General features: G+C 41.7%; 1 protein-coding gene across 8 annotated transcripts in view; it reads left to right on the top strand.

The window, feature by feature from the left end:
• Nucleotides 1-15,396, top strand: part of SHROOM3 (shroom family member 3) — a 137,316-nt gene that overhangs the window by 41,156 nt on the left and 80,764 nt on the right. For 6 of the 8 annotated variants that reach the window (XM_015861639.2, XM_015861637.2, XM_015861638.2 and 3 more), the window contains one exon: nucleotides 6,347-6,501. The exons of 1 other annotated variant lie outside the window; for it this stretch is intronic. In XM_015861639.2, coding sequence (XP_015717125.1) covers nucleotides 6,347-6,501 — 155 coding nt within the window. Of the gene's footprint in view, nucleotides 1-6,346; nucleotides 6,502-15,396 lie in introns of those variants that run through there. One more of the 8 variants, XM_015861642.2, reaches the window with a different exon arrangement.

Raw genomic sequence — 15,396 nt, 5'->3', positions numbered from 1 at the left:
AGTTGTGAATGGCAGCGGTTGGAGTTCTCCCTCGAGGATTCTTGCTCCAAGCCAATTAAATATATTTATTAACATGTTTTAGACTAAAGTGAGTGAAAATATCTCATTTGGCCTGAGCTAAGTAGCAGAACTATTTTGGTAATGCCAGAAAGGTTTCTTACCACTGTTAACCTTTCAAAACTATGTAGTTTAATTTGTTCTTCCTGAATAAATAATATTCAGGCTCTCAAGTTGAAGTAATTCTGCACAAAACTTGTACAGCTACCTGGAATAAATTAATCTTTCCATTACTGTGCTTTTCACTTGGGAGCAGTAATGTTACTATTGAACAATCTGAAGCACTATGAGAAAGAAAAAATCCCTTCTTTGTTTCCCTGCAGAATACAACAATAACAACTTTGGAAACACATTATTTGGCTTCAAGTAAATGTCAATAGCTAAATTCTTTCTCGATGCATGTTTGTATCGGAGATGGAGATATCCAGCAGAGATATGGCTCCAGGGGGAGACCTTTGACTTAACTGTTTTTTAATTGAATCATATTAACTGCTTTGTCATGCTGACACAGAGGTTGGGAACAATAGGGAAGAATTTCTGTCTGCTGCATGGGAAACTCTCGCTGCCCCCAAGTTTTGACATGGCATTCAGTCTGAATGATGGGAGCAGCATATTCTCTGGAGGTATTTGGCAGCTCTGCAGCTCTGTTTTAAGGTTTGAGAAGCCTTTCTGAAATCAAGAGGGGATTAAAAAAAAACTCATCTCCAACATGAAAACTAAATGAGTCAAGCTTGGCCCACTGGGTCTCTGTACCATTACCAGTGCTGGTCACCTAATGTGGAACTAAGCAGAGATGACCCCTAGATTCACTGGAAATGCATCATTCCATTTGCAAAAATAAAGATAGTTGTAGTAGAATATTTGAAATCATTACAAATGCTTTAGCAGTGGAGATGTGGAGATGAAATTGGTCTGCTAATAGGGCTGGGAAGAAAGAACATCAAAGGGTCTGAAGCAGAGAACTTTTCCTGTAATGTAATTCTGGGTAAGTCATGGAAAACTTGCAGCAGAGAAAGACACCTCTCCCAAGTCCTTAATGGACCAAGATTTCTTCCTCTCTCACCACATTAGTTCCTATGAATTTTTTTTACTCGGCTCAGTAATTCTGGACAGCCATCTCCAGCAGTTCATTTGTGATGCTTCCTATTGTTACAGTATGTGACACGGTAGCAGTCTGCCACTGTGATTGCTGCAGCTTCTGTCAACACCCAGCTAAGGTGGTTGGCTGTTTTTTTCCAGTGTCTTTTAGTGCCACTCAGCAGTTGTTCTCGCCTGCAGTGTGGCTACTAACTGCAAACTGTGTGCATACGAAGTTGCCGCTTCTTTTTTAATAAGAAACTTCAGTAAGTAAGTTTACAGTTTAGGAATCGTGCGCACTGTTCTTAATACAAAGAAGACAAAGACATAATGGTAGTTGTTACAAAAGCTCCTCAAAGAAAGGGAAAAGAGGAAGAAATAATGAAAACCTCTTTAAAATGATCAAGAAAAGATCTCAGAGAGCATTCCCTGAACTTACAGTAACCATAGCAAACAAAACAAAAGACAGTAGTAATAAGTCTTATGTATCCTTGGTGATCTGCTTAAGCAACTTCTTGCTTTTACAGTAAGCCAAAAAACGGGAGAACAGATGAGTTCAAAGTGTGACCCACTGAATGATGAGAAGCCTCCTCAAACACAAGAAAATGGACTGGAGTGTTAATTCAAAGCAGGATCAGGGGTGGCCTTTGGGATTTTCAGCAAAGGCCAGTGGGCATGGTAGGCTTCACTACAGTAAAGACAGATGAGCGGATTTAGTCTGTGTCAGCCTGAGGAGACTACTGAGACTTTCTGAAGCCAGCTTGGCAGGGAAAATCTTTTTTTACTCCTAAAGAACGTGAAAGCATTGGCTAGATATGTCAGTGGAAAACAGAAGAAAGAATGAAGTGTGTGGGAGAGGCTGAAATCACAGCCTTTATAGAGTAGTTAGATAGGATTTCACAGGAAGTAGGGCCATCCTCTGGAAAGGGATAATTTCCCATTGCATGGTTCAAGTGCTAAAGACTCCTGCCAGGTCAGAGCCTGAGCTAGAGGTTCATAGAGACAGCCCCTGGAATGAGGGTCAGGATTTGGATTATCACCATGCACAGAGAGATCATGCACTGAACATGCAAAACTGACAAAGGTTACAATGATTGTGTCCATTTTACAGCTAGAAAATTAAGACACAGAAGCCAAGAGTATTTATGCTACTGATTAATGTTTTGCTGTACAGGTGCTCCTACCAGTTTCAAGGAAGGGGTTTCTGCTCCCCATGTGCCTGGGCAGCTGGCTCTATTTGCAGCATCTTCAGTGAGACGTGGCATTGAATCTGGCTGGTTTGTGTCTTAGATATTCATTCCCCTGCACGGTTGAGTGGTTTGCTCAATCCAGCCAGAAACCATCCATCCCCAGCAAACTCCTGCTGACTCCTCTTGCTCCTGATGGATTGAGAAACAGTCCTGCACTCAGAAAGTTTGCTGGTGTCAAGCCACCTCAGCTTAAATAAACCGTAAGAGTCTTACTGCCTATTGATTGACCTCTTACACTAGGTCATGTAGCTCACAGTTATTATATTTTTGGCACAAGTGACTGTTGAAGGTGATCTTGATAATACCATGGCTGTTCAAACCACTCCAACATGACTTCCACACTTAAAATAATAGACTGTAGTGCTAACTCTGCCTTTGCCAACTGACATCACTTGAGCCACTTAAGGTTTAGGAAATGCTTCAAGACTTACCTTTCTTTTCCTCTTGCTTGTAGTCTGCAGAAGAGGATATTGTTCAGAGAGGGTATCCACATGCAGAAGTGACCTGCCTATGTATTGATCTGCCTGAGCATATCAAGAGCTTTGCAGGTATCTTCGATCCTGTGGTCCTTGACTGCTCGGTGCAGAACAGAACCAGCAGAGTCCCGTCTGTAACTCGTTCGGTGAAGCAAGTGTTCTTTTAAATAGGTTCTGTGTAAGCTGAGGTTTGTTTTCTTTTGTTGATAATTGTTATACTCACTAGAGATAGAGCTCTGTATTTATAGTGCAGATTGTTTTGTTTTAGTTATTTAGTCTTTTCCTTGAAATATTACTACTCCTTATACACAGGTGTTTTCAGAGGCATTCAGTGAGGAAGTGACCTACTTGTTAGAACATGGAACATCTGAACTTTACTTTAGGAGACAGTGTCTAATTTCTGGACTTTTGGAGGAAACACACGAGTCTTTTTGACTCTTGACTCTTTGGTTGGTATTGCCAGGTCCCAGGGCTGTTGTGAATGGTTTCCTCCAGGAAATCCAGGGATTTCATCCAGGGAACTCCAGCCGGTTAGATGAGATAACTGTGCCTAAGCAAGAAAGCTAACAGATTATTAATAGATGAGATAACTTTGTAAATAAAACAAATCAAACCATATCTCCATTTATCTCTAGATACATAGGTAATTCAACTTTGATGCTGCCATCAAAAGCTTCTAATCATAAAATGTGTGTCTTGTTTTAGGTCTTATTTGTGAATAGTTTAAGTGCACAGGAGCAAATAAGATCATTTTTAACCTTTGGCATTACTTGTAGATGACTATATGTAGGCTAGCATACTTTCCTTCAAGACATTCTTTAATGCACTGCTGTGGTGGCTACACAGCCTTGCAAACTGCAGTTTAAGAGCCACTGGCATAGGGATAAAGTGGAATGTTGTCTGAAAGGCAGATCCATTGCCTAGAGTGCAGTAAGCCAGTCTCACACACAGAGATGTGATATTGATTTATTGTTAAATTGAACATACTTGGGTACTAGGTGGTCTCCCACAAAGCTAGCACACCCCAGGATTTTCATGACACTTTTGAATGCATAGCCTTACCACTTGACTGCCATCCTGATACAGCCTCTGGGTATCCCTATCAGAAGGGGAGGCCAGAGCTGATAGCCATTTCTGCAGGCTATGCTAATTATGCTGATTAACAACATGTTGTTTCAAGATGCTCCTGTCTTCAGAGACAAGCTTAGTGAGTTTCTCTACTTGATCAATTTAGCAGCTTCAAATATGGTCATCCTGACCTAGATAAAAGCAAGCATTTGCTATGTGTAAGAATGCCCCATACAAAGACCTGCACAAAAATTAGTTTTAACTTGACTGACAGCAGGGACACATCATTGTTCAAAGACAGATTTATTTTAGAGCTGTTCATAATGTTAACAATCCTATCAGAAGTACTGTGGTTTTTAGTGTTTCCTTAAGTCTTGGATTTCACATTATTTACAATGGCAATTATGGAAGAATCTGAATTCCCATTTTCACTAAAAAAGCGGAGCAGAAAAACAAACGTCTAATCCCCATAGCTGCAAAGAGAACTCTGAGACAGTGAGTCTGTGGAATTCCAAAACTAGAATAAATGAGGGGAGAGTTGAACTAGATGACACTGTAGAGTCCCTTCCAAATCAAATGATTCTTTGAGTCTATGACTCCATGGTAAAGCACAGATAATGATTTTGGGATATAAGTGGTGATTTTTAAGGATAAGGTTAATCAGGCAGAAGTTTATACAAATGCTCCTGGTGAGTACCTTATCCTTTGAAATAGCTGATATTTGTTACAAGGACATACTGATCCAGTAATGCTTTTTCTCCATGTATGACCTAAGATAACAAAACATTAACCAATAAAAAGAAATCTGCTGTGTTGCAGATTAATCTAACTCATAGTACCCCACCCTATTGAATTTAGTTTAAATGGTAACCACCTGTTTTTCTTTACAACAAACTGGGGCCATGCTGCATTTTTAGTTTGTTATTTAGTTATGCTGGCAGCGAGGTCTAATGTTTCATCTTTCACCCTTCCCGGTAATTGTGATACAAGGATCTTTATGTGAAGTCTCATTCCTGTGGTTTTAACCATTCTTACAAAGAAAAGAAAAAGCTCATTCATCAGTGGAATGACTTCCTGGTAGCATGAAGGACAATATTTTTTACCTACCTGTGCAGAGAGTTAGGAGAATTGATTAGCTGATGTTTGTGAAAGTCAGCTTTTAAGTGTTATAAAATGCATGAGCTGGAATTCCATTGTTCACGACAGAATGGCTTTACCTGTGAGAAACTGCCATTTACACTGAAGCTAATGTACCAGGGTAATATGTCTACATGTGCTGAGTTATGTGTTTGAGTCTTGCCTCAGTTGTATTTTACCTGATATGACTTAAGAGTGTGTGTGCAATTTCACTTCTCTCTGCAAACACCAGTCCTTCTGCTAGTGGAATCAGGGCCTGAATCCAATTCAGATGCATCTTTTGTTCTGATGTTATTTCTGGGAAGGTGAAGGACTGAAGGAAGAGGTTATACTTCTTGGGTGCCATCAGATGTCTGATACCACTGAGTATGGGTCTTATGACAGCAGCTGACACAGGCTGCACCTTCTGATAAAGCATTGACTGCCAGGTGCTTTGCATATCAGATTTTATCAGACTACATTATATTCAGAGTGTATGCAATCTTTCTCTCTGCTAATATTCAGTATTGCTACACTACTCTGCCTTTGAGGAGGAACAGTGCACTATTGCATAAGGCTGGGAGTCAGAAATCCTAGTCCAGTTTCCTTTTCCTCTGCCTTGTTACTCATATGCATGCAGATTTGGTGCATTGCTGCCGGTGCATCGATGGAGAATCGATGCTCACAAAAGACTGCACAATGTACTCAATGGGCTATACAAAACAGAGGAAAGTTCTGTGGGATTCTTCTAGCTTTACCACTATATAGCCTTGGGCAAGCTACTTAGCTTCTCATAAAATGAAAATCGTCTACTTCCTTTTATACATAATGTCACATGGAGTGACATGCTGCTGCATGTCACACTTCTATGCATCTGCTCTGTTGCTGGCCTGTAAGCAAACAAGAAGCTGTTAATCAGACAGTTAAATCGCTAAAAGGACCCTGAACAAGAAAATCACATTTAATTCTTCTAATCTTCCTTTTCCCTTGGGCTTGTGTCTGGGGTGCCCTCATCAGGAGATGTTCCATCACTGTGTTGTTGGTACTTTCTGCTTCTAAATACCAAATACTTCTCCAGCTGATTCAAAACAATGTTTATTGGTAGAATTCATTTGGCTGCCAGTCCCTGCCTTCCATCTGTATGCAGTATAGTCCCTTGAGGAAAACATCTTGCAAAGGGAAGCAGTGTTTCTTAGTCAGGGAGCTAAGTTTGGGGCTGGCCAGAAATGCATGCTCAACTCTGCATGCGACAGCCAAACTGTGGCAGGTGTGCCTTACCATTTCTTTCTTTTTCCTTTGCAGATTGAAGAGGGAGGTAAAGCAGACTCCCTGCCTTCTAAGCTGCAGGCTGGTGATGAGGTGGTGAACATCAATGAGGTGCAACTAAGCAGCTCCAGGAGTGAGGCCATTTCCCTAGTTAAAGGGTCCTACAAGAAACTCAAGCTAGTCGTTCGCAGGTAGGCAAGATACAACACTTCCTCCCTCCTGCCCTATAGGGTGTCACTACTATCCCCTTCACATCTCTAACTGAAAATCAATGGCTTGTCCTGATCTTGGCAATAGCCTTCTTTTAAGCACACAGGCATGAGCTGGAGGGCAAACATTTGTTCTTTTCAGCAAACATTTCTATGACTCCTTTGTCACTGATATATCCAAGTATGTGAGCTACTTATCCAGATCTTCCACAGCAAACCTGCCATGTGACAATCCAGAAACGTTCAGTGATTTCCAGGCAGTCCCCATCATTCTTTAAAATGCCTGGGGCTTCCTTTGAGAATGTGGCAATTCTGTACATAACTCTAGCCTTGTTTTCTCTGTTTTGTCACTGTTGCTGTGACAGCAGAAATACTGCCATTAACCTTAGCAGAATTTGAAGCTATTTCATGTTCTGCAGATGAGTGACAAAGTGGCCATGCTGACAGAGAGCAGTCTGATCCATATTGTACTCAGGGTGGGACCTAGCAGGTAGATCAGCCACCTCGCCTGTGTCTTTTGATCAACAACCCCTGTACCATCATTGAATGAGTGATCTCTCTTCAGCCATTCTGTACTGCCATTTACCTGGCTGTCAGAAGCCTTATAAATGGTAATGAGTAGCAATGCTTGCATGGTGGGTCTGATGGTATTCACTCAGCTGCACAAACTGTGCCGGTACCTGCACAAATAATGCCAAGACTCCTTGGTGACAGGCAGAATATCTTAGGGCCAGGTCACAGAAACCGATGCCTGTTTTGAATCATAAATGTTTGGAATTAATTTTTTGGGGGTTACTTAAGACCTTAACAGAGATGCTTCCTGTACATTTTTCACTGTGGGCATGTCCAAACAGCTGTTATTTTTCTGTGCCAGTTAGGTGATAGCTGGTATCATTTTATGGAGTGCTCTGTCCTGAATTTCCATGCTCAGACAGAGAGGAATCTGGGTCAAGATCAGCATAGCTGAGGAGCTGTCATTAGCCAAACAAAAGGTGTCAGTTTGAGTCACTAAGTTGGAACAACTGGTTAGCATCCGGTAGGGGGAAGGAGGAGGAGGGCGATGTCTGAATGGGACAGGCATGAACAGCTCAGACACCCTTCTGTTTTCTGGAGTATATTTCATGTTCTGCTGGCTATATTGTGTTGTCTACATGAAGTAACTTCAGGTACTGACAATGGCCTTATGAAAAATTCCATATACTGAATGGTACCTCCTTTGTGTAGCTGGTGGAAGGATAATTTTAAATGCAATTGATCACTTCTGAAAACATTAAGAATCAGCCAGTAGTGTTTACTTCATAGTGTAATAATAATAATAAAGGCGGCAATACTCAGCTCTCTGGCCAGCTGATAGCAAGGTAGAGAATAAATTTTGTCTCCACTTTTCCAAAGGGAAGAGAAGGGATAAAAGAAAGATCCCAGAGTAGAATGGTGGGAAACAGGAAAGCAGTGAAGGAAAAGTGAGTCTGTTTTAAATAAAGCTTCCAACAATATGAAATGCAGCTAGGTGCAGAAGAAATTAAGGAAAGCAGCTCATCGTAGAACATCAGCCATGTGAGGCCTTCATCTCAGGTAAGGCGATGCTGCAGGCAGGCTGATGATGCCTGTGTGGTGAAATATGAACAAACGTTTGCAAACTAAATTTGAGATAAAGCTACAACACCAAAGATATGCAAGATATCTTTACCCCAGACCTAATGAGTTTAGCCATTAAGACTAGTAAAGGAGGAGGTAGTGCGCTTTCCATCTAGGATTGGTTTGGTATATGGAGGAGAAGAAAATGTCTTGCAGTACTACACTGTCTAAAAATAATTTAGGGGATTGTTGTTAATTGTTTATAAGCATTAATCTCAAGTGCATTGGGTTTCTTTGCTGCAATACTAGTAGTCCTGAAACTCTTTGAACAGTCATTTGTGAATTTTTAGTGTGTGATTCCAGTATTAATAAGAACTTTTGCTTGGAGAGTGACACAAGCTCATACTGGTATGGACTTTACCCCTTTAAAGTCATATGCAAACAATAGCAAAGTCTGCTGTCTGTGTTTTTGGTTCTTTCCAAAGCATATTCAAGGTCAGCATATTTTTGAAGGTTTGAGTGGTTGTTTTTCATATTAAAAATTTTTGAGAGTTGTCTGTTGCAGCATGATGATGATATGAGACGTCACATCACACAGAAAGCTTGGAATTGTTGTTCAGAAGTTTAGTAGTAAGAAAATCAAATAGATGACGTACAGAGCACATTTGACTCACTCCATATCTCTTTGCAGCCTGTATAGCATTTTCAGGTTGCTACTTAATCTCAGTTTTTATTTCAGGACAAAGTTGAGCTTTTAGTTCCTATTGCAGCTGAGTGAACATACACATGTGTTACTAAGCAAAAATTGGTATTACAGTTTGATGCAATGATGTGTTGTTTTCCTTGGAATGTCATCTGCAACGTTCAGTACTGATGCCTCAGCACCTGTAGTCATCATTCTGTTACTGGTCACTTTAATGAAAGAGAAGAATGCAAATAGTTAGAATGACAGGAATGTGAAGGGAAAATTGGAGGAAATTCAGTATGAGAGGAAAGAGGAACATAAACAGAGATGAGAAAAATGACTCATCTCACAGTGATACTTATTATAAATGAATGGTTATGAGTAAATAGGCAGTACCGGAGTAGTTAGTACATGAGGACCATAGTCTGACTTTCACTTCTGTGCAAACATCCTGCTGACGTCTGGGAGGAACTTGCAGAAGGAGAGACGTGAAGTTGTGAATATGTCTGCATCCTATTTTCTTCCTCATGAGCTTAGTGTAGGTTTAGGACACAATGTCTTTAAGTAAGTTTTATTTTGTTAACATATTTTTAATTCAATCCCGTAAAAAAATAATTCAAAAGAAGAAGCAACTTACTCATTACAAGCATTTTGCAGGCCCTAGATCTGATTAGCACTGGAACAGGCTGCCCAGGGAGGTGGTGGAGTCTCCTTCTCTGGAGATATTCAAGACCTGCCTGGACGCCTACCTGTGTGACATGGTGTAGGGAGCCTGCTTTGGCAGGGGGGTTGGACTCGATGATCTCTAGAGGTCCCTTCCAACCCCTACAATTCTGTGATTCTGAAAGAAGCATCCAGTGCTTCAAAATCAAAGAAGCAGCTTCACTTTTTCCAGAAGTTAGTGTCTCTTGCTGCATCTCTAGCAAAAGATGAATTGTCAGAATTGAACAGTCTTGCAGATAACTAACGTATCCTTAACAGAGTGTTGTCTCTGTAGCTTCTGTATCAGTGTGATCTTAGAAAAGGCCTGGAAACCCAGAGCAGACAGGGCCACCGTAAGCCCGAGTTGTTAGAAGGTGTGATTAACTGATTATTTCTGGGCTGAAAGTAAACTGATTAGCAGTGAAGGGAGTGGTATTAATGTATTGACATGTGGCTGAAAAAATGACAGTAGAAAGGGTCACTAAAATACACCATCCACAACATTAGAAAATAATTCTATACACTAACCGCTGTTCGCATTTCGTTCTTGTGGGTATGGTACCAAAGCCAATTGCAGTGCAGTCAGGGGAATTAAATGGGGCAAAGCCCTGTTGATTAGGCTACCCATTACATCCTTTGTAAATATGGTTAATGCAGATCTGAGCAGAACCAGCCCCCTCAAGAATCCACAGGCTGATGCTGGGGAGATCTTTTTGCTTATGGTTTGCAAGATTGGCAACGATGAGTGTGAATCACTGCGAGAAACCAGAGACTGCTTTGTTTAATTTGTTGTAGGAATCTTGTGTACTGTCATCCATAAACTACCTTAGATAGTTTTTGATGCTCAGTTGATTTTTAACCAGCTGGAGGAGGTAGTGAGTTTGAAAACTAAAGCTACAAGCCACAGAAATAAGACTCACTTGCTTAACTGATACAGACTTAATTGCTTTCAGATTGGTTTATTCTGTTGCTTGCTCTCCATCTTCAGTGCCTAAGCAGAGTTAGATGCAATTTTTAAAAGTCTCAGACCTTTTCAGTCATATCAGTTTAGTCTAATTGCGCTGTGCATTCTTGTGTCAGCTGAAGGTAAGGTTCCAAGCGTGTGTGCACTGCCTTGTCTGCTTTACAACGGCCACAGCAGCCTACAGCAGTTGCCCAAAATAGACTTTTCCACAGGTCAGTAAGCAAGAATGGCTGGTAGAGCGTCACACTGTTTACATAGTTTTACATTCAACATGTTCATAACAGCAGCAATTAGATCAGCGAGGCATGATGGCAAATGTAGCAGCTCTGCAAATATGCTGAAGGCAACCACAGTCACAGGGACAGCAACTCTCAGCCACCCTTAACGCTGTTTGAACTAGGCCCTCCTACAAGCCAGTCCTTTGAGTTGCTGTGGCATTCACTGTTGCCTGGTGCAGGAATGACAGAGGTGAAAATGTTAAGTCATTCTTGTTGAGACATCAGTGTGTTGTGTCTTGACGTGGGCAGTTTGTCTGCGTTCTTGGTGGGTGTAACCCAGCTCCATTGATTCAAATGGTATTCAGATGAGTTACTTCAGGTCAGAATTTAGCCCTGAGATTCTTTAAACTCTTGGATCTAGCATCAGCCTTAGTTAATGAATGCAAAGCTCTATTAAAATTTGCTAGTGGAACAGCAAGTGAGTTTCTCTGCAGAGAATTGCTAATGTAGGCCTGTACTCTGTACATGCTGACATGTGGGAGTCCTAATAGAGCCCTTTTGGTTTGTAGTTCTTAGCGTTCAGGCCAACACATAGGCACACAGCTCACATCACCTGGGATGTGATGTGAGGAGTTCTGATGATACTTGCATCAGTGAAGCTAGTGAGATTGTGTGGAGCATAAATCTCAAATGTCTGTGGTCTTCATCAAAACCTACTGCGTACCTCCATGATGTGAAATGTGTGTTCTTAGCATGTGTCCTGTCACACACAAACTACTGTAGAAAGTCTGTTCAAGTATTGTTTAGGTAACATGTACAATATTGTATCATAGATGAAGTCCATTCTGTTCCTAAAGTATGTAGCTGCCATAACATATTGTTGCACTCTTGAGGCTTCAAGTGGGATGCAGTGGCATATCAGTATAGCACTTCTGAGACTGCTGCAGCAAAATCCATCCACCAGCCCTGTTCTTCATAGCAGCCCATGAGTAAACCTTCTGCTCGTGCTGATCAGCCATAACAGATGTGGTGCTGTGGGCTTGGTGCTGGCATCACCACTGAGGTAGGTGCTGAAATTTAAGAGTGTGTCTGCCGCTGCTTCTGACACCAGCTTTGCCAGTCCACAGATGTGTGCTTACCTGGTTTTGTGTTTTATGTAGAGTGAAAGACATTTGGCTGTATTTCTCACTTTCTGTGGCAGCCTTATAGTGAGGTGTAAGTAAACACAGAGATAAAAACATAGCAAAGATCAGTATTCAAGAGAGTTGATGTCCTATTTTCAGTGCTAATGGCTGGTAGTTTGTGTCAGTCCCAAACTTAGCAGTGCCTGAAATCAATTTCCTTCTCAGAGAGCCTTTGGGCTCAATATGCAAGTCCAGTAATGGAGGAATAGGTATAGAAAACATTATCCTCATTCTCCTATTGTGCTAAAAACTGTACAGAAAGAGAGGATTAAGCTTATCCGTGGCTATAACTGTAATCTGCATGTTCATTTTCATACTTCCCTACAGATTCCCCCCAGGGCATGAATTATTCAGCTTATTCTCTTGGCACAGCCCTGTCCCAGTGTCCCTTGTTTGACTGATGAGACATGGGAAGAGAAATTATGCCGCAGCACTGAGACCAGGGGCAGCAGATGAAGACAGTGAAGTCATGTGTTGAGTGGGCAGTGAGTTCACCCAAGAGAACACCTCCTGGGAACACCAGTCCTGTGTCAGTGGATGTCTCCTGCTTATGCAGCCACAGTGCTGCAAAATCCTGGAGCAGAGAGGACATTGGATTTGTGGGTATATTTGCTCTCTGTGATGTGTCTGATTTCAGGCACTGTGAGGGAGAAGATGTTGGGATATGCAGGCCTCTGTTCTGCAGCATGGCCAGTGTTGTGGTCTCAGGCAAATCTGGTTCTTATCAACTCATTTCAAGATCTCTCTGACAAGATCAGGAATTAAACTCATACATCTTAGAGTACTTATGCCCATGCCATAGCTACAAAATTGTTTTTCTTTCAGCAACCAATTGCTCTCAGTTTTTTAACGAAAAAAAGCCTTTCACTCTACCTGATAAATGACCACGTGAAAGTACTGAAATACGGGAGGAAGATGTCAGTATGGCCGACATCTGAGGCTCAGGGCTGATTCAAGCCCGTGGAAATTGGTGGAAAGATTCCCACAGCCTCCAAAAGGCTTTGTCTCAGATCCTCACTGAGCAGCGATTTCATTGACCAAGAGAAAATGGGTTATTCCTAGAGAGAGGGGAAGCTGCTGGCATTCTTACAAAAAGCCAAGTGCCAGCACAATTCTTCAAAGAATTCTTTGGACTAATCCTTTCCTCTTATGACACTAATGTAATTTTGTGTCGTATTTGACAGCATGCCAAAAAATTGTGTCAAATAAATCCAAGTTTTGTGAATGAAATTAATTAGAATAAGCATTGGCTCCCGCCCCATTCTTCAGCAATGCAGGAGTGTGTTTCCAGAGAGCTGCTTTGCAGACTGGTTGGTTTTTGCTCAGTGATGATGACTGGAGGAAAAGCAAAACAGAAGGTTTAGTGCATGTGGAAATTGTGAGACTTGACAGCTTGATAGGCCAAAGTTGGCATTAGTGCTGGTTAAGAGCTAGCAGGGTGGTCTTGTGGTGGATGTTCAGATGTGAACTTCTCCAAGGCATTCCACTATGCCCTTGGGCATGTCTCCTTGCCTTACAGCTCCTCACCTGCCAGGTGTTGCTGATGCTCTGTTGTGTGAGATCTTTGGGGAGAGGTTCCTTTTAAGGGGTATCTTTTAAACACACATAAAAATGAGCTTGCATTTGGAGTCTAACATGGTGAGACAGGATCTCAGCTGATGCAAATAGGTGCCAAGTGTCAAAGCCCTGACCTTCTGTTTGTACAGTATCTGTACAGTATTTCTGTGGTCTGTACAGTAAGCTCTCAGGTGAATAAAGTCATCAAAATTAATCTGTGTTTTGGCTGAAACTTCCAAGTTTGTAACTATCTCTAGCAACATTATTTTCATTAGAAGAATTTTCTGCACATTCATAACAATATTTGCAGATCCTATCTCACTAGGAAGGGTGAATGAGAAGCCCAGAGCAGACAGCTAAGAGGTGAATAAAATGCAATTTTGAAACCACTGGCAGCAGGCTAACTGTCTAGGATTTAATTAGATACAGCTTGGGGCTGCCAGGCTTTTAGCAAACTTCCCACCATGAAGAGCAAATGTGGAGAGGATCTAGGTATGATTTTTAAGAAAGAATTAGGCTACTGTTGGGGACAGTGGGAAAATGCCTTGAAAAACAAGATGCCGGCTACCATAATGTGTCAATCTAATAGGACATTAAAGGCTGACCCCTCACCTGAGACTGTATTAGAAACACAACAATTTCTAGCCACTGCCACTCTGCATTAGCTGCCTCTTTCACCAAGTGCACTTGGATTAGTTTGCCTTCTTCAAGCAGTAATCAGGCTGCAGCTTAATCTGTCAGAAAGTGACACTGGAAAATCTGGGAAATCTCTGCCAGTTCTGGACAAAGTGCTTTGTACGGTGTGAATCTCCTCCTCTTGGAATTTCCCGTGGATTAAGTTAGAGGTGGATCGGATCACGATAGTATGAAAATCCAAACAAGCAAGAATGTGTTCTCCAACTGATCTGTGCCTTGCTTCTGTGTCTGGGATTGTGTCTAGGCTGACCTTTAGCTGATGGGGCAAATACCTGGACTTCCATGAGGCTTTGGTTACCTGCCCAGGTGCACAGGACTGCAGGGTGACAACCTCACAGCGCAGCTGCAGGAGAAGCTGTGTAGGTAACTAAACGTCATCATCGTTACTGTAACAAGCTCCAGTTTCATGGCATTCATTTCAAGAACTGACTACAAATATGATTGGTTTGTAAGGGATTCTTAAGCTGCGTGGCACTGACATGTGCTGATGTATACATATCCTTAGCTGGGTTAAATATTTACTTTGCTCAGCTGTACTAATTACCCTGGACTATAAAACAATTTTTCAAAACCTTTTCCACGCTTTTACTGCTGGATCTAAGGTTTCCTTTGGAAGAGAGACAGGGTCAGGAAAGGCTAATGAAATCTAACGTAATCCTACTGATACAAATGGAGTTTCCCGGGATTTACTGCTGTAAAACAGACGTTGGGGTGAAGTGGTCACTGTAAGTACTTCATGTGTTTTAATGAACATGCTTGTATGGGTCATCCGAATCCTATGGTATTGTTTCTCCCTTGTGGCCAGATGAATGGAGTATCTCAGTCAGAGGAATAATGAAGAACAGAAACTGCACAGGCAGTATCGATTGGCCTTTTATATGCACAAGTCTTCCTGTTTGTAGTGAAAGGCTGCCTCACTTTCACAAATGCAGTTGGACAAAGAGTTGTCACGTGTATGTGCCTGCCCAAAACATCGGCTACATTGGTAGCTCTGAAATTGAGAACAGTTTCTTTCAAAATGCCTTTTTTTCCAGCTTCCTTCCTGCTTTGGCTTTTAAAGGACACAATGTCAGTCTTCAGAACACTAATCTAAAGCATTCTCAGGGAGGTCATACCTGCATAAACACACCATAACTATTTAACTCTTCTCAGTGTTGCTTCTTCGTCTGCTGCTTAGCAGGCTTTTAAAAATTACTGAGGTAGAATTGCAAGAGGAGAACGGAGGCAGTAAGCGCCATCCTCATTCTGTTGTGGATACAGGAAATGCTGCCAGTTCACTGTGTGGCCTGGGGAACT

The sequence above is a fragment of the Coturnix japonica genome, chromosome 4 (genome assembly GCF_001577835.2).
Source record: "Coturnix japonica isolate 7356 chromosome 4, Coturnix japonica 2.1, whole genome shotgun sequence".
Taxonomy (NCBI): Eukaryota; Metazoa; Chordata; class Aves; order Galliformes; family Phasianidae; genus Coturnix; species Coturnix japonica.
The sequence above is the reverse complement of the archived record's forward strand: the minus strand, read 5'-3'. Positions and strand labels throughout refer to the sequence as shown.